General features: G+C 35.9%; 4 protein-coding genes across 5 annotated transcripts; 3 read left to right on the top strand and 1 right to left on the bottom strand.

Moving 5' to 3' along the window:
- The first annotated feature begins 4,624 nt into the window (after positions 1 to 4,624).
- Positions 4,625 to 7,683, top strand: LOC113758516 (COBRA-like protein 1). The gene is made up of 6 exons (XM_027301332.1): positions 4,625 to 4,789; positions 5,204 to 5,293; positions 5,797 to 6,250; positions 6,678 to 6,837; positions 6,971 to 7,227; positions 7,382 to 7,683. Exons 1-6 carry the CDS (start codon positions 4,625 to 4,627, stop codon positions 7,681 to 7,683), a joined length of 1,428 nt encoding a protein of 475 aa, XP_027157133.1.
- Positions 7,684 to 10,401: 2,718 nt separating this feature from the next.
- Positions 10,402 to 15,867, top strand: LOC113762434 (5'-methylthioadenosine/S-adenosylhomocysteine nucleosidase 2-like). Its single transcript, XM_027305889.1, has 8 exons — positions 10,402 to 10,659; positions 10,808 to 10,871; positions 11,454 to 11,545; positions 12,514 to 12,620; positions 13,055 to 13,129; positions 14,033 to 14,107; positions 14,762 to 14,854; positions 15,386 to 15,867. The coding sequence occupies exons 1-8, from the start codon at positions 10,557 to 10,559 to the stop codon at positions 15,581 to 15,583; spliced, it is 807 nt and encodes a 268-aa protein (XP_027161690.1). The 5' UTR covers positions 10,402 to 10,556; the 3' UTR covers positions 15,584 to 15,867.
- Positions 15,868 to 16,361: 494 nt separating this feature from the next.
- On the top strand, positions 16,362 to 17,648 carry LOC113764119 (type III polyketide synthase B). The gene is made up of 2 exons (XM_027308181.1): positions 16,362 to 16,542; positions 16,651 to 17,648. The coding sequence occupies exons 1-2, from the start codon at positions 16,362 to 16,364 to the stop codon at positions 17,646 to 17,648; spliced, it is 1,179 nt and encodes a 392-aa protein (XP_027163982.1).
- Positions 17,649 to 19,238: 1,590 nt separating this feature from the next.
- Positions 19,239 to 20,323, bottom strand: LOC113763422 (snakin-2-like). 2 transcript variants are annotated; one of them, XM_027307235.1, is made up of 3 exons: positions 20,129 to 20,323; positions 19,883 to 19,925; positions 19,239 to 19,710 (listed from the first exon to the last, which is right to left on the bottom strand). In XM_027307235.1, exons 1-3 carry the CDS (start codon positions 20,216 to 20,218, stop codon positions 19,541 to 19,543), a joined length of 303 nt encoding a protein of 100 aa, XP_027163036.1. In that variant the 5' UTR covers positions 20,219 to 20,323; the 3' UTR covers positions 19,239 to 19,540. The 2 variants fall into 2 exon arrangements, with proteins under 2 accessions (XP_027163036.1, XP_027163035.1); XM_027307234.1 differs by having other exon boundaries at positions 19,239 to 19,722.
- Between the last annotated feature and the right edge of the window lie 1,860 nt (positions 20,324 to 22,183).

Raw genomic sequence — 22,183 nt, forward strand, 5'->3', positions numbered from 1 at the left:
TTGGTGCTGTTTTAAATGTATGTTCTGGAACAAAGAATGCTGTAAATGTATTTCCTGGAATTTAGAAAAGTTCTTGATTTAACGCTTATGACATCCCTTGCACTTCAAGAAGAATTAAATTTGCAATTACTATCAAAGTTTTCCTGCTATTTCGCTTTTTGACCGCCTTAGTTTTTTATTTTATTTCGAATTCTGATCATGAAATCAATAAGCAGGGTGAGTGATAGATTATTGATAGTTTAGAGTATTTTTTTGGAGCATTTTGAGATTTCCAAGAACTTATCAAATTCATATGAAAGGGGCAATTTTTAAACTATTTTAGTATGCGATGGGCAATTCTTAAACTATTTTTTTGAGCGGTTTATGCCTCCGAGTACTATACATATCTTGATAGGCCTTCTGTTTTCGTTGTTTCTTTTGTAGATTTGGGTAAGTTACATACCCAAAAATTCAGAACAAATTTTTGGATATGTATAATTATATGTTTTTATTATTTTTATAATTATTGATTCTAAATTTTACTTATTAAATATATTTATTTCGTCACAAAAAAAATTTTTTAATACACTTCAGCCCCCCAAAAATAAATTTCTGGCTCCGTCCCTGCCTAGGGGAGAGGTGCGTGACGATTGAGGTCTCAAACATTAGTGACAGTTTTATTGTAAATATTGCTAATGCAGGATGTTACCACTTTTACTTCGCCAGTATTAATCAGTTCGATTTAACCAGGCATATGAAAAGTACATTTAATTACACGGTCAAGAAATGTTAACTATTGTGGGTTAGATTCAACCAAAAGGGAGACATAATTAATACTTCTTCTAACCTATTTTGACATTCTTGCTTTCCTTTTTTATTTATTTCAAATTATAATTTACTTTTTAATTAAAAAATATAATTAATTTGTAATTTTTCTGACATATTAATGTACTTTGTTATAAGTTAATATAACCTACTTTATTCAATAATTGCTTGGATTCATGGTTTGAATGATACAAGTTTTTATAATACTAGTGTTGTAATTAATATAAAGCTGTAGTGATTAGTCACACTCTTAATATTAATGTAAAGGCATTTTAAAAAAAATAGTTAACTAGATTTACTCTTTCAATAAAATTAAATAATTTTTCTTAAACTGCTGTGTAGAAAAAAAAAATCAAAACTATTAAAGTGAGGACGAAAGGAGTTGGACCACTATACAGTAGTATCAGAGTCGACGAGGTTATACCCATCAATTCAGTTGAAACTGAACTGTTTCAAAAGAAGGAAAAAGAAAAAACACATCATACAGTCTCTTTCAGTATGCCAATTAAACCTATCCACAGTCTCTTCCATTAATTGTAGAATCCATTAGAATTGTACGCGAATTATGGTCAGAAATGAGGAAAAAGGTTAATACGATTCTTAAAATCGTGGAGGGTGCACCCTGTAAAATGCTCCTAGATTTATTGTGAAGGATTAATTTCTGGTTGGTGATGGGTTGTCATCCAATAGTAAAAAAAGTTAGTAGTAATTTAGCACATTAACTACTCGAATTTTTACCAGAAATCAGCAGCCCATTTATTTATTTATTTATTTCACGTCGGCGAGAAAACACTCGATAAATTTAAAAAAGGTTTTTAGAAACAAATCTTAGCAGCTGATGTGGTGGAGATAACGATTGAAATTTATGTTTACATGCGAGGAGCTTTGTCCTTGTTCTCATAAGGGGTGCAAACGAGCCGAGTCGAGTCGAGTTTTGTCCTAGTCGAACCGAGCCTCTAGTTAATTTTGTGAAGCTCGAACTCGAGCTCGAGCTTGACGAGCTCAAAATGTCAAGTTCGAGCTTAAAAAATAAATAATAATAACAATAAATTTATTTTTAAAAAAATAAAAAATAATTATTTATTTTTAAAAATGAATAAAATAATAATTTTTTAATAAATAATAAAATATTAGGGATATATGTATAATTTTACTATTAAAATAAAAAATAAAAAAATATATATATAATTGAGCTCGCGAGTTGGTCGCGAACCAACGAGTTTAATGTTTTTGAGCTCGAGTTCGAGTTCGAGTTCGACTTAATTAGTTCGAGCTCGATATTGACCGAACTCGTACTCGAGCCGCTCGTGATCGGCTCATGAGCGGCTCGATTCGTGAACACCCCTAGTTCTTACCCACAATAATACTGATACAGACTAATATAAATTAGCTAGCCTTTCAGACAACTCCATTTCTATATTATCCATTAAGGACTGTATTAGAATATGATTTTAGACAGTAACCATTTTTCAAAGATAAAAAAGTAATTTTAGACTTGGAACGGAACCCCCTCAATTAAAATTATCGCTCAAAATGGAGATTCTTTTTTTTTTGTTGAGGTAATAGGCTAATAGCTGCACAATACTGATTCTGCCGCACCGTTTCTTCAACATGACGAGTATGTATCAGGAATAAATTTCTCAAAAGTAGTCAAGCATATGTGCACCATTAACTCAAATTGACGTAAAGGTTTCTCCACTTCCAGGTGAAACAGTCCGCGATCCCCTTTTTTCTTTTTAATTTAGGTGATCTCAATTTTTTTTTTTTTTTGGACATGTAGTTGGCTTGGGCACTCTGCATTTTAATGGAGAAAACTTCCCTCTATTATGCATAGGGGTGTAAACAACCTAATCAATCTGATCACTCTAGTGTTTATATTTGTTTGATTATTTTAACGAGTTTGAAATTTTATGTTAAATCTGACTTGTTTATTTGTTGAATCGAATTTGAACGAATTTTTTTTTTATTGAATTTGAATGTTATCGAACATAAAAAGCTGTTTAAATTTATCTTGACTAGTTGGCGATCGAAATTCGAACGAGTTCTTATTAAACAGAACTCAATTCGAATATCGAGTAATCTGATTCATTTTTCAATCCTAATCATGCATTAATAGACATAATTTTAAAATTACATTTGAGATCAAATTCGTTCAAATTCATAAATGCACACCATCATCTCTTTTGGTTATACACAAATTCAAACTAAATTGACTGAATTTGGGTTATGATTATTGTCATTGACTAAATTGACTAAAATGTTTTGTGCAAACTGAATGATGAGACATTCTTAGACACAGTTGATTTTCATATATGCTTATCTATTCATCATAAACAAAATGACGCAGTTATGAACATTTTGATTATTTCACAATGACTGTGAACTGACAGATAACTGGGTAGAGAGAGAGAGAGAGTGACGAAGAGGTTCATATTTGTGTTCATCCTCTACCCACAAATACAGTGTTGGTACATTTTAGAAGGTGCTTAGACTTCTTTTTTTTTCTTTCCCGTTTGATTTGCCGTCTCTTTGCAGATGTAAACTACGATAACGTTTCTATTATAATTACACTATGAGAAAGGCAAACCTAAGAACCTAACCAAGGTCTTGGGATTCTTTTTTTTTTTTTTTTTTTAAAAAGGGATTTGAATTTTCCTCAATTTCAATTTCGTTGTGTTTTCACTCTCGAAAATGGAGCTGCAGATTATTAGTTACATCCAAGTGCTGTCTATAACATGACAAAATTAAGCTTTCAGACGACTGTATCTTTCTAAAATTAACCCTTTTTTTTTTTCATTTTTGTGCATTGATAAAGAGCTTTAGCTTGAAAGAGACCCCGTTGTATAAAAATTAGCAGCCGAACAAATATTTTTCTTCTTTTTCTTTTGGTATTCTCTTGGGGGAGGATATAACAGCGCAATTGATGAATTACGAATTTCGTGGCTATAAATTCAATGATATGGCTATCAAATTGTGATTCTTCCACAATTTCCTTGATCATCATGATTCATGAGAGACTGTAAGGCTGCGTATGAATCGAAAGATTTGACGAAAGATTTGAAATTCTTATAAATCTTTCTAGTTGTTTAAATTATTTAAGAGATATTTGAATTTGTAAATCGCTAATTATTACAGTATTTAAAATGTATTTTGATAATTGATGAATTACAAATCTAAATGCATCTTAAGTAATCCAAACAAATAGAGTGATTTGGGTGAATTTCAAATTATTTATCAATTTCTCAATCCAAATAAAGCCTTTAGTGAATCATAATTTCAAAAAATCAGTTTCCATTTGCAGCCATACCTTCGATTATTAAAATGCTAATCTTTTTCGATGTTTTTCACCATTCAAGTTAACCTCATTTTTCTTAACTCGTGTAATTTTTTCTTCTGACTTCTAAGTAAAAATCAGGATTAATTAGCTACATCAAAAACTGATTGATGCCTGCTCGGGAACAGGCGAAATGCCTAGAGGCAGCATACGGTTTTGGCTTATGCATGCAATCAGATCAGATGTACGTAATTGCCAATCTTGACAGAAAAGAACGAACTTGTCTGATTTTGAATCCGTTCTAAAAATTTTTTATTCCGAGAAATATTCTTAGGGGGATTCCTTTTCATTATAGGATGTTTTCAGAAGCTGTGAAACAAAAAACCAAGAATAATGATACTCTTTAAACGATGTTTAAAGAAGAGACAATTTCAACCGTTGACTAATTCGTCTTACCTAGTACAAGCAACAGCACCAAAAGTACAGTGTGCTATTACTAGAATTATGCAAACAAGTTAATTTTCGCGGCATTGTTACAATAATATAATGGGTGCCGGATTAATAATGGTGGATAAGACGAAATGGGTTCTCCAAACTTTTACGTCTTCTGCTGCTTTGTGGCAAGTGTCGTCACGAAGGGAATCTGACATGGTTAATTTATGGGATTCATTTAACCTGGCATGGTTAATTTGCCCGTTTGCAACGGGTCAGGTGATGTTTTCATTTCAAACGATGGATCTTTGTGACGAGTGCTTATTAGGTACCCATTAGAAACATTCTTAAACAGCCACATGTTAGAAAGCCTTTAATGAAGTATTCTAGAGTTGCATAGAGCATGGGATCAAGTGATGGACTTATCTAGAAAGCATTTATAGAAAATCCGGTACCTCGGTATAGGTGTTTTCTGTCTCATTTGACCACAACCATGTCCATTTATTCCAAATCCTCCGTTCTCCAAGAGATATGGAGTTGCTACTTTATCGATTGTGTTGTTCAAACCTGTTTTATGTATTACTAGTGATCATAATCTGCAGATTATCAGGCACTTCTCTTTTTCTTGAATCAGTTCTTTATTTGAGAGTTAAATTTAGTTCTTTCTGTAATTGATGATCCATCTGTGCTAAGTTGATTGCAGATTGTTACGACCCTCTGGATCCAAATGGAAACATTACAGTCTCCTTTGACATATTGCAGTATACATCTGATGGCTATGTGGTTAGTATCATGATCATAAGCCTTCTGTTTCTGGCTCCTTCAAATTTTAGTTCGTTCATGTTAACTGAGTTGCTACCTCTACCGCGTATGCTCCTTAGTCATTCAGGTGTCCCATTGCAAGCATTGGCCTTAACATGATTTGCTCCTAGTAATTTCTGCTAGTAGTATGCCATCATAGCTAGTTCTGTTAAAGAAGTCCCTCTTGAGGGAAAGAATGATAATCAAAATGCTACAAGGCAAGAAATGAAAAGGAAGCCTCTCTTATAATTGGATCACCTATAATCATTGTTTTCCGGGATCTGTCTGTTGAATCATTTATGAACTCGTGCGAACATGTGCTGCTTTGGAAACCACATTAGTCTCCGATTCAGTACATCTATGCATCTTTCAAATGATCAATTTGAATCTACAGCAGAACTAATAACTTTGAGTTTGCCATTCTTGAATTTAGGTGCGTATAATCCGATTAATTAGTTTCTTCTTCCACATGACTATGTTTCTAGGCAAGAGTAACCATCCAAAATTTCTATTTGTACCGGCATGTGGACAAGCCTGGGTGGAGAATTGGGTGGACTTGGTCTCAAAATGAAGTTATTTGGTCAATGTCTGGTGCTTTTGCTACACATCAAGGGAACTGTTCGTCTTTCAAGTTTCAGACACCGCATTCCTGCAAGAAATATCCTGATATACTCGATTGGATGCCAGATGCACTGCCACAGAACAGGTCAGATGCTTGTTGCAAAGGTGGCATACTTGATGCCTGGGCTATCGATCCTTCAAAGTCATTCTCATCCTTTGAGATGACAGTTGGCAATTTAGGAGGAAATTCCACTGGTTACAGGCCTCTTAACCTTACCCTACTTGCTCCAGGACCAGGTTACACATGCAGCCCAATCGTCGATACTGATCCTACAGTTTCTTCAGTCATCGGTGGTAGAAGAGAGGAGCAAGTTTACAGTGAGTACTTAATGTCACTTCCAAAATTTTAACAGTCAATAGCATCACAAGAAAAAATCCTCAAAAGTGGATGGTTCACCTGTTTTTATCACTTCTCTCAACATCTATGTAACTGCAGAGGACTGTTTAAATGCAACTGACAAATGAGTATTCGCATTTAAGCTATTACTTGTATCAGGTTGATAAATATAATACAATGTTGGATTAGCACTAAGCAAGTCGAACTGTGCTAAAACATGCATGTCACAGTTATGCTGACTTGCTATATTGAGTGATATAGAGCATAAAGGATTTCAGAGAACGATGTACCTGAGTTAAGACTTTCTTCATTCATCGGTTTCTTATCGGTTAAACACACAACAGTAGGCCCTCAATGTTTTGCCACTTCGTTTAGGTGCATTCTTAAACTAAAATTTGATATTGGCAGGGACATGGAAATCAACATGCACATTCTCGAGTTATTTGGCTAACAAGACGCCAGTCTGTTGTGTTTCACTCTCAACATTTTACAATGCTGCCATTACTGCATGTCCGAACTGCAGCTGCGGATGCAGGGAAGCTGATCAGAGTAGAACACTGTGCACAAGGTATGCTGCCAATAGAAGTACTGAAAAGGCTGCAACTAAATGAGTTCATTGCTTTCTCCTATCATTGGTTCATTGTCAGAATTAACTTGGAAGTTCTTTACTTTTGTTCTTGTATTTGCTTTATGCACAATAGTCAAGGCATGTCTCCCTCAGATTTGGTGAGCGATACCGATATACTCCAATGCACTGACCATATGTGTCCTCTTCGGGTTCACTGGCATATTAAGAACAACTTCCTGGATCACTGGAGGGTCAAACTGACAATCTCCAATTACAATCTGGGGAGAAATTACTCAAACTGGAACGTGTTGGTTCAGCATCCAGGTTTTAGCCAAAACAGCACCAGTTACAGCTTCAATAGCATAGTTCTTCCTACTATTGGTGTTCCAGGTACTTGCAAGTACTGCAAGAACATCTATCATATCTTGGAAAGGAACCGAGTTATTACTTCCTATAAAATCATGGAAGAAATTCCTCCTCCTTTTGGGTTTTATCCTAGCGGGCATGAGTCTGTTTCTAGCTCTCATTTATGGAAGTTTTGCAGATGAGGTTGCTCTCTTCTGGGGTATTGAATACTACAATGACGAACTGCTACAAGCAGATAAAGTGCAAGTGGGTTCAGTTACCACAGAGATTCTTTTGCGCAAGGATATGGATTCATTTACTCTTCGAAATGGATGGGCTTTTCCTAGAAGAATCTATTTCAATGGTGAGAACTGTGAGATGCCTCTTCCTGATACTTTCCCAATGCTGCCAAATGGGGGCTCCAGGATAGATCCTCCTCATTGGAGTCTGCTCCCAATTATGGTATATTTAACTTACAAAATATCTGGTTTTCGGTTTTGATCAGTTTTACTGAAACCGTCTTTGCTAATCATGTTCATTGTGAGTTACGCTTGAGTCAAGTTGGCCTGATCTTGTAATTTGTGCACTGACTACCTTTAATTTCTGAAAGTCAGTGCTCAAATTCTTGGGTTTGCTACTGTTGAATAACCCATTTCTGGTACAGCATATTGTACATTCTTGCATGTAAATGGTATGCATACGTGCAATTCCTTTGTAAAGGCCGCCTATTAGTCTATCCAAATTAGTCAAGCTCCCGCCCCCCCCCCCCTCCCTCCTTCTATTACTCCTACCCTGTAAAGAAAAGGAGAGAAAACGCAGCAGAAGCAGAAGCAGACGCAGAAGGGGAGAAATCAAAAGCAGAAGAAATTTGTGATGCTGCCATCACTTGAGCTTATGACGATTGACGAGCTCAAAATAACCCTTAGCACATGCCAAAGCAACGAAGGATGTTGTCCTATACAGAAACCCGAGGAACCTTTAAGATGTTGGATTACTTTAACGTGCCAAAGGAACAAAAATCTGTATCGTTTTGAGAGCCACGGGAAACTCCAGAATGGTTCCCAGTTCATTTATTTCGTTGCCATTCGACTTCTTAAGCACAAAAGCGAAGATTATAAGTGGCCAAGATTTGGATGAACGTCATGTTTGAGGAGCCAAATTCAAAAGATTTGCATTTAAATGACTCACTTTCACACAGTATTGTGAAAATTAGTAATTAATATTGCAGTGGGGTAACTTAAAAATTTTATGTACTTTACAAGGATTTAATCTAAAGGACATATGGTAATATATTCCTTTGGTCTAAAGTAGGTATTTTTTTCTTTTAAGTTTTAACTACTCGTGGCCCAATTAGACCTTTTTCTAATATAGATTAGAGTAGGAATAGTGTTTAGATGTTGCCAATTCATCCAAACAAAAAAATATATATATCGTGATAGGTTAATAAAACTCACAAATTGCACTTCTTTATTTTTGTTTGATCAAAACGAGTTTGTTTGGATAGGAGGTTATTTGAAATATTTATTTGAAATAATTATTATAGTACTTTTTGTGATGTAATGTATGTAAGCTAAAAAGGTGGTTGGAAATTGTGTTTATGATGTAAGTAGAAAAAAAATTTTGAAATTGTTTTCGCAAATCTTCCAATCCAAAAAATTACTGTATTATTATTTTTTTTTTGAAATTTGGGGCTGCTTGTTTCACAGATTGGAATCGAAAATGGAAATGGAATCATAGACTCTGGTTTTGGAATTAAACTTTTCATTCCAATTTATAGCTTGGTTCACACATTGGAATTAGCATCATTCCAATTCATAATGCTTGGTTTGACGAGTGTTTCGGAATTAAATGCAATTAAATTTTAAATTTACCCCTGATATAACAATTATTATAAAACAAAAGAATTACACATATGACAAATTAATATCTCCATAATTGTAACTACAATAGTTATTAATTTTTTGATAAAACATAAGAAAATCATAAACCATAAAAAAATTAATACCAGAAAATAAATATAGTGGCTGTATTAACAAGGAGTAAATTCCCAAAAAGAAGAAGTTTTTAAACTAGCTTCCCAAAGGGTGGCGATTTTTGAGTCTCTTCCCAAAGGGTGAAAAACGCATCCAAGGAATGCGTTCTTCCAAATAAAAACGCTTTTAATTTTCATAAATTTGTTTAAATATGAAAAATTGGTTAAATAGAGCATAACATACCAGTTTTTTATGGAAAATTGACAGGTTTTGTAGTATGTTTTGTACCACCTCCTTATAGGAAACATACCAACTCTTTATAGGAAAAATTGATTAAATTGCGCCCAAAGGAAAACTAGTATGTTTTGTATTTAACATAAATTAAATATGTGAAAGTTAAAAAAAAAAAAAAAAATTGCCCATAACATACCAGCTCTTTATGGGAAACTGGCAGGTTTTGTATTTAATGCGCTATTTAACCAATTTTTCATATTTAAACAAATTTGATATTACAAGGACTCGGAATCAAAACTTCTCCCTTCTCGGTGGAGACAAGGTTTCTGTTCCCTTCATAGGCATTTCAAGACATTATCTATACGGATTATTTGATAAGTTTAAAGTCATCGAGCTTCCCTGTGAAAGCGGCAACATCGGAGACAAGAAGAGATTTTCAATGCAGTTGATCCTTGTTCAGACTCTTCAACTCCAGAATTTGCTGTCCAGGGAGAGTCGAAACCCAATGCTTTTTGTCACTGTCCAATCGGTCCTTGCTTCTTACCGAATTCCTATCCCTAACTTGAAATCTATTCCTCTTTATCGCTGAAGATATTTGCCCATTCCTATCCTATTTAGATCTACTATAGATTTTTTTTTTTCAAGAAATTTTGGATAAGAGATGAAGACTATATGATGAAAAAGAAGAGATAGGAAGTCTGACGAAGAAGAAGAATAGAAGGTGCGGCGTGTGATGGAGAGAAAGAGAGGGTAGGTCCGTCATAAATATTGTCTGAGGGAATAAGTTGAGGGTTTTGTCCAAAACCTCCCAATTTGCTCGGGAATGGGATAAGTCTGATTTTTTAGAAATGATTCCAAAATTTGCATTCCAATAGACTTAACCCAAGCAACAAATAAGGGGTTCATTCCTTTCTGTGATTCCCAAATCCTCTAGCGAGGGTCTTTACCCTTTATAATTATTTTAAATAATAAATGGTAAGAAAGATTTGCATTCATGAAAGCGTGGTCAAATGACTCCAATTCCCGTCCCCTTCGGTCTGCCTCTCCTATGCATCCTGAAAATCTCTTCAACCCGTGGCTTTCTCCGAGTGCTTCTATGTATGATTGCAGACAATAAACTACTTATTAACTAAATAAAGAATAGTCAAGAAAACAAGAAAATCAGCCATGGCTCCTACTCCTCAAGATGATAGATCACAAGGAGTCAAAGAGGAGTCCATGGCTTCCCAAACAGCGACCCGCCCTATCTCCAGTCTCCTGCTCATCATCGGTATGTGACTTTTTGCTTTTACAGTTTTCCTCAAAAAAAATCTAAAATTTTTTTTTAGAAAAAAAAGAGGAGAGAATTAAAGTGCAACTGAACTAATAGTTGATCCACCCTTTTTTTTAATTGGTTGAATTTGCGGGGGAATGGGCAGCTATGCAGACAGAGGCGCTGCCGTTGGTGAATAAGTTCCAGCTCACCGAGGACGCTGATTCCGGGTACTTCATCTTTCCCATCTTACTTTTTGGAAGTATGTTATTGTGAATATTTACTCTACTTATTTTGTCCTTTTGTTGTCAAAAAAATTTTTTTGTGCCGAGTTTGATGCATGCTTTATAGAGGAGCAACAAGATGTTACTTTTGCTGTCTCATCATAAAAATCTTATCTTGGATGAATAACTCATGTCCAAAAGTATGGATTATCTGATGCACCGGGTATAACAACTAACCGATTGGTAGTGTGAATTATCTCAGGGTTTTGCCCATTTCTTTAAGCCATTGTTAGGAAAAGGATTCAATATTTTAAGAATTCAAACTTTGAAATCTCCAGAGTCAGAGCTTAAGTGTTTCAGGAAACAGCCTTAATTTGAGCTTTATGGGTGTTGTGTGCGAATGCTTATCATTGGAATGCATTAGAAATCATCTTCTTGCTGTTATATCATCCATTCAAGCTCTGTTCATCTTTGATGCTATGATGCTTAATTTGTTGGAGCCGGGATGACCAAGTTTGTATTTTTCCTCAGTGGTAACCACAGTTCTTAATTTCCCTCAAAATTAACTTCTCTGTGTGGATTATGCAGGTTCCCAAAAGGGGTCCCTTGGTTGCGTTACCATGGCAACTATAAAGATCTGAAGATTAATATTGTCTGTCCTGGAAAAGATACAGCTTTGGGTGGGTTATAATTTCTCCCTGTGTAGTGCCAGTAGTTGTTTGTGTCTATGGAGTTGATTTTATACCCGGTCATTTGACGTAGCTTATTCTAATTTTTGGAAGCAACAATTTGTCTGTTTTCTGTTTCTCTTTGTCTATTTTTGGAATCAGAAAGCAATATATTTGTGGAATGAAGTTCTATATTACTAGAAGTAGGACAATAAAATGAGAAGGGTTGAGGGAGGTGGTCAATATAAGTTGTCCTTGCTGGAATGCTTCCAAGTCTTATTGTTTGAGTTGTAAAACGACCATGTTCTAGAAGTATATCCTCCTTGATTAAATTTCACCTGAGATATGCTTTGCTTTGATTTCGTTCTTGAAGATATGTCAGATTCATACTTCTGGTTAGGTAAATGAGGTGCTGTTCTCTGCCATCTCGAGTTGTGCTAATTAGTGAGTAGTATCCAAGCCAGAACTTCTTTTGGAGGAAATACATTAACAATGTCATATAAAATCAATAAATTGTTTGTGTTTTACACATTTGCTAGAGTGGTCATTCATTTGTGTTGTCCTAGTCCCAGTTATGCTAAATATCATGGCCTTTCAAGAGTAGATACACGCTTCTCCTTTCCTAGACTATGCATACAAGAACACGTTAGATACAGACAAAGCAATGAATCAACTCAATTATGACATATGTGATGTATTGGACAGTTCTACAATTTTAGGTTGAGCTAGTAGTGAGGAATATTAGAGTTTAGTTAACTTGAGATGCAGTTATCGAAACAGCAGACCAGCTCATTTGTGTTTATGATGCAGTGCATGGGTAGTGTCAATGTTCAAATGAATGAAACAATTGAAATCTAAATCACCAAAAATTCACCCTGTAGTATTTGTTGTAGGATGAATTTGCTGCTCTAAGTGAGCAGTGCATCTGGTCATTGATACATCAACTATTAATTACCGTCTATTAACTGTATCTTCGGTAGGGGTCGACAGTGTGGGCACAGTTTCTGCATCTCTGGTCACATATGCTTCTATTCTAGCTCTGCAACCTGACCTCATCATAAATGCGGGCACTGCAGGTGGGTTTAAGGTATGTTTCTTGTTCTAGTAACATGTTCTCGTTATCTTATCATGTTCGGTTCTGAGATCACATTGTAGGTGGTTTCATTCTTCTGGTAGAATGCGATACTCATTGGTGTTTTGCTTTACCGCATTATAGCTATATGCTTTGTTTGGTGGTCAATTAGGTTTATCCTCCTGTTCAGTCAAATACATTACATTTATATTTGTCTCTTCTTTTCTCCAGTACTTTGTGTTTCTTCTATTTTCTCTTTCGTTTTGTGTTGTTTTAGTAATTTATATTTGCCTCTAAATTCAAGTAAGATTCTTTTCTGAGGAACTCGCATTTTCCTTACACCATGGCATTTATTCTGAGTTCATGTTCTATTAAAGGGCATCTTTTGGAGATTATTCTAGATCTTTTTTTTAATACTTAATATCCTATTAATCTCTCTATCTTTTTAGGCAAAAGGTGCTTCCATAGGTGATGTGTTTGTTGCATCAGACGTTGCTTTCCATGATCGAAGAATACCTATTCCTGTAAGTTCCAGGGGGTTTACATTTTTTATACCAATCTTATGAAGGTGGGAGTACTATAAACTGGATTTAGAAAACATCATCTAATCCTCTTCGTATCTTCCTTTTTTTATACAATCTGCATGCCCAGTCATGGAGATATATCATGTATCAGCTTGTTAGCTTATGGACAATGTGACAGTGTAGTATATTGTGCATCTTGCAGTGAAATCAGTCAAGCTCTAAGATAGTTATTTATGGTTAAAGACTGCAGGCCAACTTTGTTTGACAATGTTAATGAAGGAATAGACATCCTTTGACCGGACAAAAGAAACCCTGAAATTGCCAGGTTTCTGGGCCTTTGACAATGTTAATGAAGGAATAGCCATCCTTTGATCGGATAGTTAAAAAAGGAGGGGTTTCTGGGCCTGAAATTGCTGAAGAAGTGAAAGATTGCCCAATCCAGTTTGTTTTGTGTACCACATGAACCAGATGACTTCATGTACCACATGCCTTAGATATTGTTTTGTGTTTTATTTTATGAAACGTGGGAAAGTTGAGAATGGAAATGAGATGCCTATTCCTTTCAATGAGAAGCCCATGAAGCAAATACACCACAGAGGTTTTTCATGAGAACGGAGGTTCATAGACATGCATTGGCTCATTGACTAGATTTCATGATAATCCAGGCACAGTTGCATGTCATGCCTTTCAATATGCTTAACTTCGTGATGGTTTGTAGACATGCAGTCTGGAATGCATCACTTGTATGATCTGGACATGGCTGTCGGGAAGGCAAATTTTTGCTTGACATTCTCATTTCTATGGCATTGAGAGACATTCTTGACCCGCTGGATTCTTATTACATGTAAAAAGCTAGAAGCTGGACTGACTTAAGTCTTCACCTGATTGCCTTCTGGTTTGCAGGTATTTGATCTTTATGGAGTTGGTTTGAGACAGGCATTTCAGACTCCTAATCTTTTGAAGGAGCTCAATTTGAAAGTAATTTCTTTTTTGCAATCTACCCATTGTATTATTTGATGCCTCTATTTTGTTTGCTTTTGCTCTCTTTTATATTAATGTGTTTATTTCTTTTCATAAAGAGTTATTGGGTAAAGAATATTGAACATCTATTGAAGATATACTCGCAAAAAAATTTTGGGCGACAAAATTGCTTCTTCTTTTTTTCTTTTTTTTTTTTGGTGGACCCAAATTTGGTTCCCCTGCCCTTCCTCTTTGCCCATCTGAGTGATAAATAAGTACAGGAGTGGCTCAGGTAGCTCTGGTATGTCTTTGTCTTCAGCGAGTTCTTTTTCCAGTTATAAAAGCTCCGGCTGAAATTGATTATATCCCTAATTCTCATAAAATGAATGAAAATGTTATTTGGTACCTGAAATAAGATAATTACATAAATCATTCAAAATACCAACTTAAAATGTACTATGGATATATGCTGAAGGACAACTTTTCTCCTCTTAGTTGCAACTGACTTGATTGTGGCTTGTTAATTGGTCCATAACTATAGCATAACTTTCTACTTAATAAGCATGTTATATGGAAGACAGAGATAGTAGATTCTCCAATTGTTGCAATACTTGTATTATGCAATCTTCTCCCCCCTGTACACAATATAGAAAGGTGCTGGTAATCTTTCAGGTTGGCAAATTGTCGACTGGTGATTCACTGGACATGTCCCCTCAGGATGAAGCATCTATCAGTGCAAATGATGCAACAATCAAAGACATGGAGGTAGTCATTGCAAAATCATACTTTGGTACATTCAACCAGATCTAACCAACTAGGTCTTTGTTTTTGGGCCCTCCCTTGTGCAGAGTTTAGTAAGCTAATATAGTTTCTCATGATTGTCAGCTCATTAAGATTTTGTTGAATATTTTTTCTTTTCAAAAGGTATCCATTCATACATATGTGTTCTATGTTTTTATTCATTTTTTCGTGTTTTGAGTATCTTGGTAGTTCTAATCGATCGACTACTGTGTTTATTAGTTTTAGGTGTAATTACTATTGCTTGCGACATTTCAAAATTTACTCTTTAGTTTTAATCTGAACTTTGATGGAAATGTGCTTTGAAGATCCAATATCTACAAGACGTAATGTGATTGAACTAAAGGATCTGAGCTTGGATCTTTGTGAACCATCTTAAGCTGCGATGTCTTCTGCAGAATTGATGACTCCTGAAAATTACTCGTAGACTTGGTTCTGCAAAATGATGCTCTTATTCAGGTTTATTTTTATCACAGTGTACACTTTTATGCCTTTCAGGGTGCAGCTATTGCCTATGTGGGAGATCTTCTGAAAGTACCTGCAATATTTATCAAAGCAGTGACAGATATTACTGATGGCGACAAACCAACAGCTGAAGAGTTCTTGCAAAATCTGGCGGCAGTTACTGCAGCACTTGATCTAGCAGTCACGCAAATTGTTGATTACATTAATGGGAAGCGCCTTTCAGAACTTTGAAGTTTGAACAATCCCGAATTTTCCTGTTCATGGCTCATTAAACGAAATCCAGGAGATCATTCTCAATGTCTTGTTATAAATCCGTGTGACTTGCAAGTGGAACAATGAAATGTTGTCTTTCTCTGTTCCCTTGAAAATGTCTTGGAACCGTTAGTACGTCAATCATGATATAGTTTATTTGCTTCTGTTACTATAGCCTGTCAATTGCGAATTAATCTTTGATACGTTGCTGGATTATTGAAATTGGAGCTTGCTTTGCCAACTCCCATGTTCTCCTGGTTAAAGCATGCGCAGTTTTTGCTTTTCCCGTTTTCTTGTATATAATAAGGGATGCAGAAGCCGCTACACGTTCATCAGATAAGCTAGTTTGGTTAATAATAAGCTTAACATCTCATTACTTGCTTGACATTTTTTACAATCAACGGATGTTACAAAACTACAACCATTATCACTAAAAGGTTATTTCAAATATTAGGTGCACATGCCATGGAGATAGAGCTCCTTTCTCTGAAATATGTTCAACCAGAACTATACCAGTGCCCTTTGGAATGAATCATGCAACGCATGCTCCTGAACTAATCCATTACAGTCTGCAATTGAAAAATATGGGACCTTACCTGTCAACCTTTTAGGTGATAAAACTGAAATTCCTAAAAAAAATTCAAGAGGAGCCAGTAAAGGCAAGTATAAATAGATGTAGCCCTTTGTATTGTCACAAGAAATTTCCAAGTATTGTCACAAGAAATTTGTTAAGACATATTTCCAGAAGAAAGACAGGATGGGGATCGAAGATGCCGTGCATGGGTCAAAGACAGTAGTAACTCCTGGAAAAGCTACTATTCTTGCTCTGGGCAAGGCCTTTCCCCCCCAGCTTGTCATGCAAGAGTTCCTAGTGGATGGATATTTCAGAAACACCAACTGCGATGACCCGGACCTCAAGCAGAAGCTGACTCGACTCTGTAATCTCGCTCTGATTAACCCTGTTTACTGTTCTTTATTTTACGTACATTTTGACGTACAAAAAATCTGAAGGGATCTAACAAGGTTGTTCTTATGGCACAATACAGGCAAAACGACCACGGTGAAAACAAGATATGTGGTAATGTCGGAAGAGATCCTAAATCAGTACCCTGAGCTCGTGGTTGAAGGCCTTCCTACCGTGAAGCAACGGCTGGACATCTGCAATCCAGCGGTAACAGAGATGGCCATCGAAGCTGCGCAATCATGCATCAAGAATTGGGGAAGGCCTATTTCGGATATCACGCACTTAGTATACGTTTCTTCAAGTGAAGTTAGACTGCCTGGCGGTGATCTATACCTAGCAAAAGGACTCGGGCTTCGACCTGAAACTCAGAGAGTTATGCTCAACTTTTCTGGCTGTTCTGGAGGGGTGGCTGGCATTCGGGTAGCCAAGGACATTGCTGAGAACAATCCAGGGAGCAGAGTATTGCTGGCTACTTCTGAGACTACCATTATTGGATTCAGACCACCTAGTGCTGAAAGACCCTACGATTTAGTCGGCGTTGCACTCTTTGGCGATGGTGCTGGAGCTATGATAGTCGGCTCAAGTCCTGAACCATCCATAGAGAGGCCTCTGTTCGAGTTGCATACCTCAATGCAGCATTTCTTGCCTGACACGGAGAAAATCATTGACGGAAGGCTTACAGAAGAGGGTATCAGCTTCAAGTTAGGCAGGGAACTTCCTCAAATAATTGAGGACAATATCGAAGGATTTTGCGCTAGATTGATGGAGGTTGCTGGATACTCTGAGAAGGACTATAACAAGATGTTTTGGGCTGTCCATCCTGGTGGCCCTGCTATTCTGAACAGAATGGAGAAGAAGCTGGATTTGCTGCCGGAGAAATTGAATGCCAGTAGAAGGGCTTTAGCAGATTTTGGAAATGCTAGCAGTAATACAATTGTTTATGTGCTGGAATACATGTTAGAAGAGAATAAAATTGCAAGAAAGGAGGATCAGAAAGGAAACGAGGAGTGGGGACTAATATTGGCATTTGGCCCTGGAATTACTTTCGAAGGCATTCTTACAAGAACTCTTGCAGTCTGAAACCTAGTCACTGGACTTCCATAGTAACCCTTTTAGGTGGAGCAGTTACATGCAAGTGAAATTCTTGTCTGAAGAAGACGATTTCAAGTTTTTTTTTTTTTTTTTGCCTCATAATAAAGCATTGAATATGCAACCTTTCCTTTCTATCAGGATGAACGAATGTTATTACCGCTTAAATTGCAGCAAGATATGCTTGAGAAGCTGAATTATATTCAACTTCTGACGACATAATTTTTTTAAGTTTTCAAGTAAACCAAAATTTTGTTTCAATTGTATATTTTGGGTATTCTATATTTGTAAAAGATCACACCAAAGAGTTATTAAAATTGAATGCAGCTAACCGTAGTAGTCAAAACTACTCCAAAACAAATTAAAGAAAAATTAAGAAAAAAAGAGATTAAAGAGACAAACACTACAGTCCATCATGTGTCCTTAGTGCACGGAATATAAGAACCCATATTTTAGTACTCCCTCCATCCCACTTTGATAGTCTTATTTTTTTTTTTCGTCTGTCCAAATTATAGTCCACTTTCCAATTGAAAAATGTAGTTGTATTTTAATTTTCCTAAAATACCCTTATTCAATGTAAGTTGTTGTTACTATAAACCTACCTCATTTAATGAGAGTTTATTCTTTTTTTACCATTAATTCAAACTCCCATAAAGTTGTATTCTAATTAATGTGAGGGTATTTTAGGAAAATAGTTACCTAAATTGATTGTTCCAACAAAGTTAACTACTTTTTCTTAAACTGTGTGAAAAAAGAACCAAAACTATCAAAGTAGGACGGAAGGAGTACAATTTAACAAAATACTTTTTGTCATGTGCAATTACATTTTTAATCCCAAAAATATTCTTAGAATGTTAAATTGATGGATGATTATTAGAACTTTGTGATGTGTATATGTTTACAATCTAGGCGAATAATTTGATAATTTGAACATTATATTTAATCAATTTAAACCATCCATGTTTCATTTTTATTTTTTTTAGTCAAAAAGAAATTTTAGTTTACAGAACCTAGCTAGAACTTGAACTTTTATAACATTAGCTCATAGTGTTGAAATATAGCACTAGAGTTGGAGAAACACATTTCATTTTGGCTAACATAAGAGTTTCATCATTTGTTGACACATTTAATAGAAATTATTTGGAGTTTCCTAACTACTGTCCATTGTGTTTTAATTAGCCAAAATTACAAATTTGGTATTATTCCAAAAAAACAAGTGCTGCTTTGAACCATCCCTAACTAGTGTCCATGTACATCTATGACTCAATAGTTACAACTATTATTACCACTCTTTCGTAGAACAATTATAAGTTACTAATATGGCAATTTTTTCACTGTATTACTATATCTTATACATTGATATACACTGTGTGTGTATGCATTGTCATTGTCAATTTTAAATAAATAAATTATTATTATTATATAAAGTTTGAATTTAAAATTTAATTTTTTATTCATGTCTCATAAATTTAACAGTGATAATATATATACTATTAGCTATCGTATACAAAATATGTTAAAAACAAAAAACAATATACGTACAACCAGCACAAAACAACAAACAAGAAACAGCCAGCCACAACTTCTTTTTATTTCTCGTATGCATCCAAGGCAGAACTTAATATCTCGCACACATCTAACTAAATTAACTCATAAGACACATCACTCATACAACATATACAGTAGTATACAACATATCGCTCATGCAAAGGGTATTAATTGCACCAGGGAATTTCAACACCTACTCTCTCACATCTTATTTGCAGCAACCAAATTGATACTTCACGAACAAAGACATATGCTGCACACCGATAAGCTATCAATCTATCCATGCATGGAGATGGGAGTGATGGAGAAGAGATGAGTAATTGGTGGTGGTTCGTTTAAGGGCATTTGCGCCTGTTGCCATGGGTGGTAAGGCTGGCATAGCAAGGACAAGCTTCATAGTTGCCTGAAGTCCCCGGAGGAACGCAGTTGCACCTGACACAGCAGGTTCCACATGCCCTCTTGCAAAGCCTTGGTCTCGATGATAATTGGCATCTCCCTGCACAAGCTGCCCCACAATCTGCCAGAAATTAAGCTTCCATTAATTCTTCGACCACTAACCTAAACTCTTAGGTTATTTATACTACTAAGTATTTTCCTGCTGATAAAAGTAATAGCAACTAGTAGGATGTCAATGACAAAATAACTAATTACTACAACTCAAGTTATTGAACGCGTACCCGTTTTTGGGCCATAACCGGTGTTTGAAACAGCATTGCTGGTCTGCACCACAAAGGCAGTACAAGGGTTAAGTCAAATTACTCCATGATTTATAAGAGAAGCGAACTAAAATCTTAAACGATATAGGAAGAGGTGCATGGCAGGAAAATGAAAAACTATATATTCCTCTAACTAATTTGATGGTACGCTATTGCTCATTAGATATTCAGCGATGAAAATTGCTGTGAATTTAAAGAAAACGTTACCAGTTGATGATTGGTTTGAACCGCTTGGACTTGGTGGAGAACCAGCAAAGAAACGAGTATGAACGGGATGATTAATTTTGCAAAAGCCATGGATAGATTAATACTCTGTGGAAGAAACGAGAATATGAGATGATAAGAGGAAATTGAAGAGCTAGGAGCTGAGGCAGTAGGAGTCTTGCTTCTAGGTGATGAAGGTGTGGGGAGGGAAGAAGTACGCAATTTATAGTGGAGAGAGGCCGGCCATGAGGAGGTGGTACTTGGCAGGCTTATATGAGGACAGAGAATCTCATGAACAAGGTATACACTATTTCTTTCTTCTTTTTTTCGGGGGGTTGATAAGAAGGTAAATACTACTACTATACAGACTAGCATAATTACCATGCACGGAGGGAGTGATGATTTATCGGTGAATCACAAGACTTTGGGAACACAAATTCATCGTACTAAGTAATGGATGGATCGATATCAGGATATGCATGCAGAGGCAGCTGGCATCATCTCCTATAATGTCCCTAATCATTTAGCAAGGCTACCTGATGTAGTTTTAGGTATACGTCAAAACGTTTCATTCATTGATACATACAGATTTTGGTACTAGCTAAACAAATATATAAAAGTGGTTGTTATGTCAATTATTGAATAATAACAAAAGTCTAAAAAATAATGTTATGGGTATGCAGTGCCGACTTTGCACGATGAGAGCTCAAGTCCAACCAAAAGTCAAGTCTTCCGGATAAACCTAAAAACTCTTGGCACCAATTACATGCTAGTAGTACTACTCCCTCCGTCCCGTTTTGTTAATCTTGATTTTTTTTTCACACAGATTAAGAAAGTGTAATTAATTTGGTTGGAAACATAAATTTAGTTTAATAATTTCCTAAAATACCCTTATGCTAATCACGAAGTGTGCCAATTAATATCAGTTACAACTAATGGTGTCAATAAATATCAGTTACCGCCAATAGTGCACCCTGATTGTTTCAATTACTGCCAATATTGCCAATAAATAACAAAGATAGACTTTTCATTTATCTATGTATTGGAAAAGCTCAATGTATTCAATGTAGTGGGTTAGTATTTAATAACAATGTATTAATAACAAGATATTTAATAAGGGTATTTTAGATAATTTGAAAGATTACTATATTTCTTAATGGGAAAGTGGACTACAATTTGGGACAGACGAAAAAGGAAAATAAGACTAACAAAACGGGACGGAGGGAGTATCATATTTGCATGCAAAATGGTTGGCGGAACTTGACTTACCTTGTGCTTGGCTTGCTATAGGAAGTTAGGCAGAGCCTAAAACTCAGGTTTGAGAATTAGAAGGCAAGACTTCATAATTAGGTTCCGAATTTGGAGATTGAGTTCAACGATTTCTAATATATTTTGGTGGAATTACGAACACGATTTCTTCTAAATATTAGAGCTCGTAATTTCCATTACCAGGCGTGACGTGACGCACAGTTACAATAAGCTGTACATCTTTTCTTTCGTTACCGACTAGAGCTCAAGAAGCCAGGACAGATAGGAGTCGAACGAAAGCAACGGATTCAGTGAACGAAACATCTTTGGTCTAATCCAGAGTTTTGGGGGGGGGGGACTCTTTAGGTCGATGATATGATTGATTACAATTTATAAAGAGAGCCCCACACCCCACAGCACGAACATATCTTTAGTTTGGCGAGTTCATACCAGGAAAGCTAGCTTATGTCTTTCTTTAATTTTGCTTCTTCATTTTTACTTTAACAACCTAGTAAGCTAAGCTGGTAGCATAGTCGTAGTATTGTCCACTACTGCCATGGATGGACATAGAATCAAATGCTCGTGGTGTGGAAGGTCCACTGAATTTTAAGGTATTGTGCTTCACAGCTGTTGTGGTTCTGGAGCAGTTCCTTGACCGCTTTAGCTGCCAAACCCCAAACTCTCCAGCAATCATCTTTATCTTTACGCGGGGGTGACAATCGGGTTAAAAACGGATTGGCTGGTCGGATTGAGATTCAAGTATAATAGGGAATCTGTTGATCCGAATACGACCCATCAATCCGCAACGGG

This window comes from Coffea eugenioides, chromosome 2, assembly GCF_003713205.1.
Source record: "Coffea eugenioides isolate CCC68of chromosome 2, Ceug_1.0, whole genome shotgun sequence".
NCBI classification, from domain to species: domain Eukaryota; kingdom Viridiplantae; phylum Streptophyta; class Magnoliopsida; order Gentianales; family Rubiaceae; genus Coffea; species Coffea eugenioides.

Coding starts and splice junctions, on each gene's coding strand:
- LOC113758516 (XM_027301332.1), top strand. CDS start 4,625: ATGGGTGCCGGATTAATAATGGTGGATAAGACGAAATGGGTTCTCCAA. Junction 6,838..6,970: donor AGTAGAACACTGTGCACAAG/GTATGCTGCCAA, acceptor TATGCACAATAG/TCAAGGCATGTCTCCCTCAG. Junction 7,228..7,381: donor TCCTACTATTGGTGTTCCAG/GTACTTGCAAGT, acceptor GAAGTTTTGCAG/ATGAGGTTGCTCTCTTCTGG.
- LOC113762434 (XM_027305889.1), top strand. CDS start 10,557: ATGGCTCCTACTCCTCAAGATGATAGATCACAAGGAGTCAAAGAGGAG. Junction 11,546..12,513: donor TGGAAAAGATACAGCTTTGG/GTGGGTTATAAT, acceptor TATCTTCGGTAG/GGGTCGACAGTGTGGGCACA. Junction 14,108..14,761: donor TGAAGGAGCTCAATTTGAAA/GTAATTTCTTTT, acceptor GTAATCTTTCAG/GTTGGCAAATTGTCGACTGG.
- LOC113764119 (XM_027308181.1), top strand. CDS start 16,362: ATGGGGATCGAAGATGCCGTGCATGGGTCAAAGACAGTAGTAACTCCT. Junction 16,543..16,650: donor GCAGAAGCTGACTCGACTCT/GTAATCTCGCTC, acceptor GGCACAATACAG/GCAAAACGACCACGGTGAAA.
- LOC113763422 (XM_027307234.1), bottom strand. CDS start 20,218: ATGGCTTTTGCAAAATTAATCATCCCGTTCATACTCGTTTCTTTGCTG. Junction 19,926..20,128: donor TTCAAACCAATCATCAACTG/GTAACGTTTTCT, acceptor TTTGTGGTGCAG/ACCAGCAATGCTGTTTCAAA. Junction 19,723..19,882: donor CGGTTATGGCCCAAAAACGG/GTACGCGTTCAA, acceptor AATTTCTGGCAG/ATTGTGGGGCAGCTTGTGCA.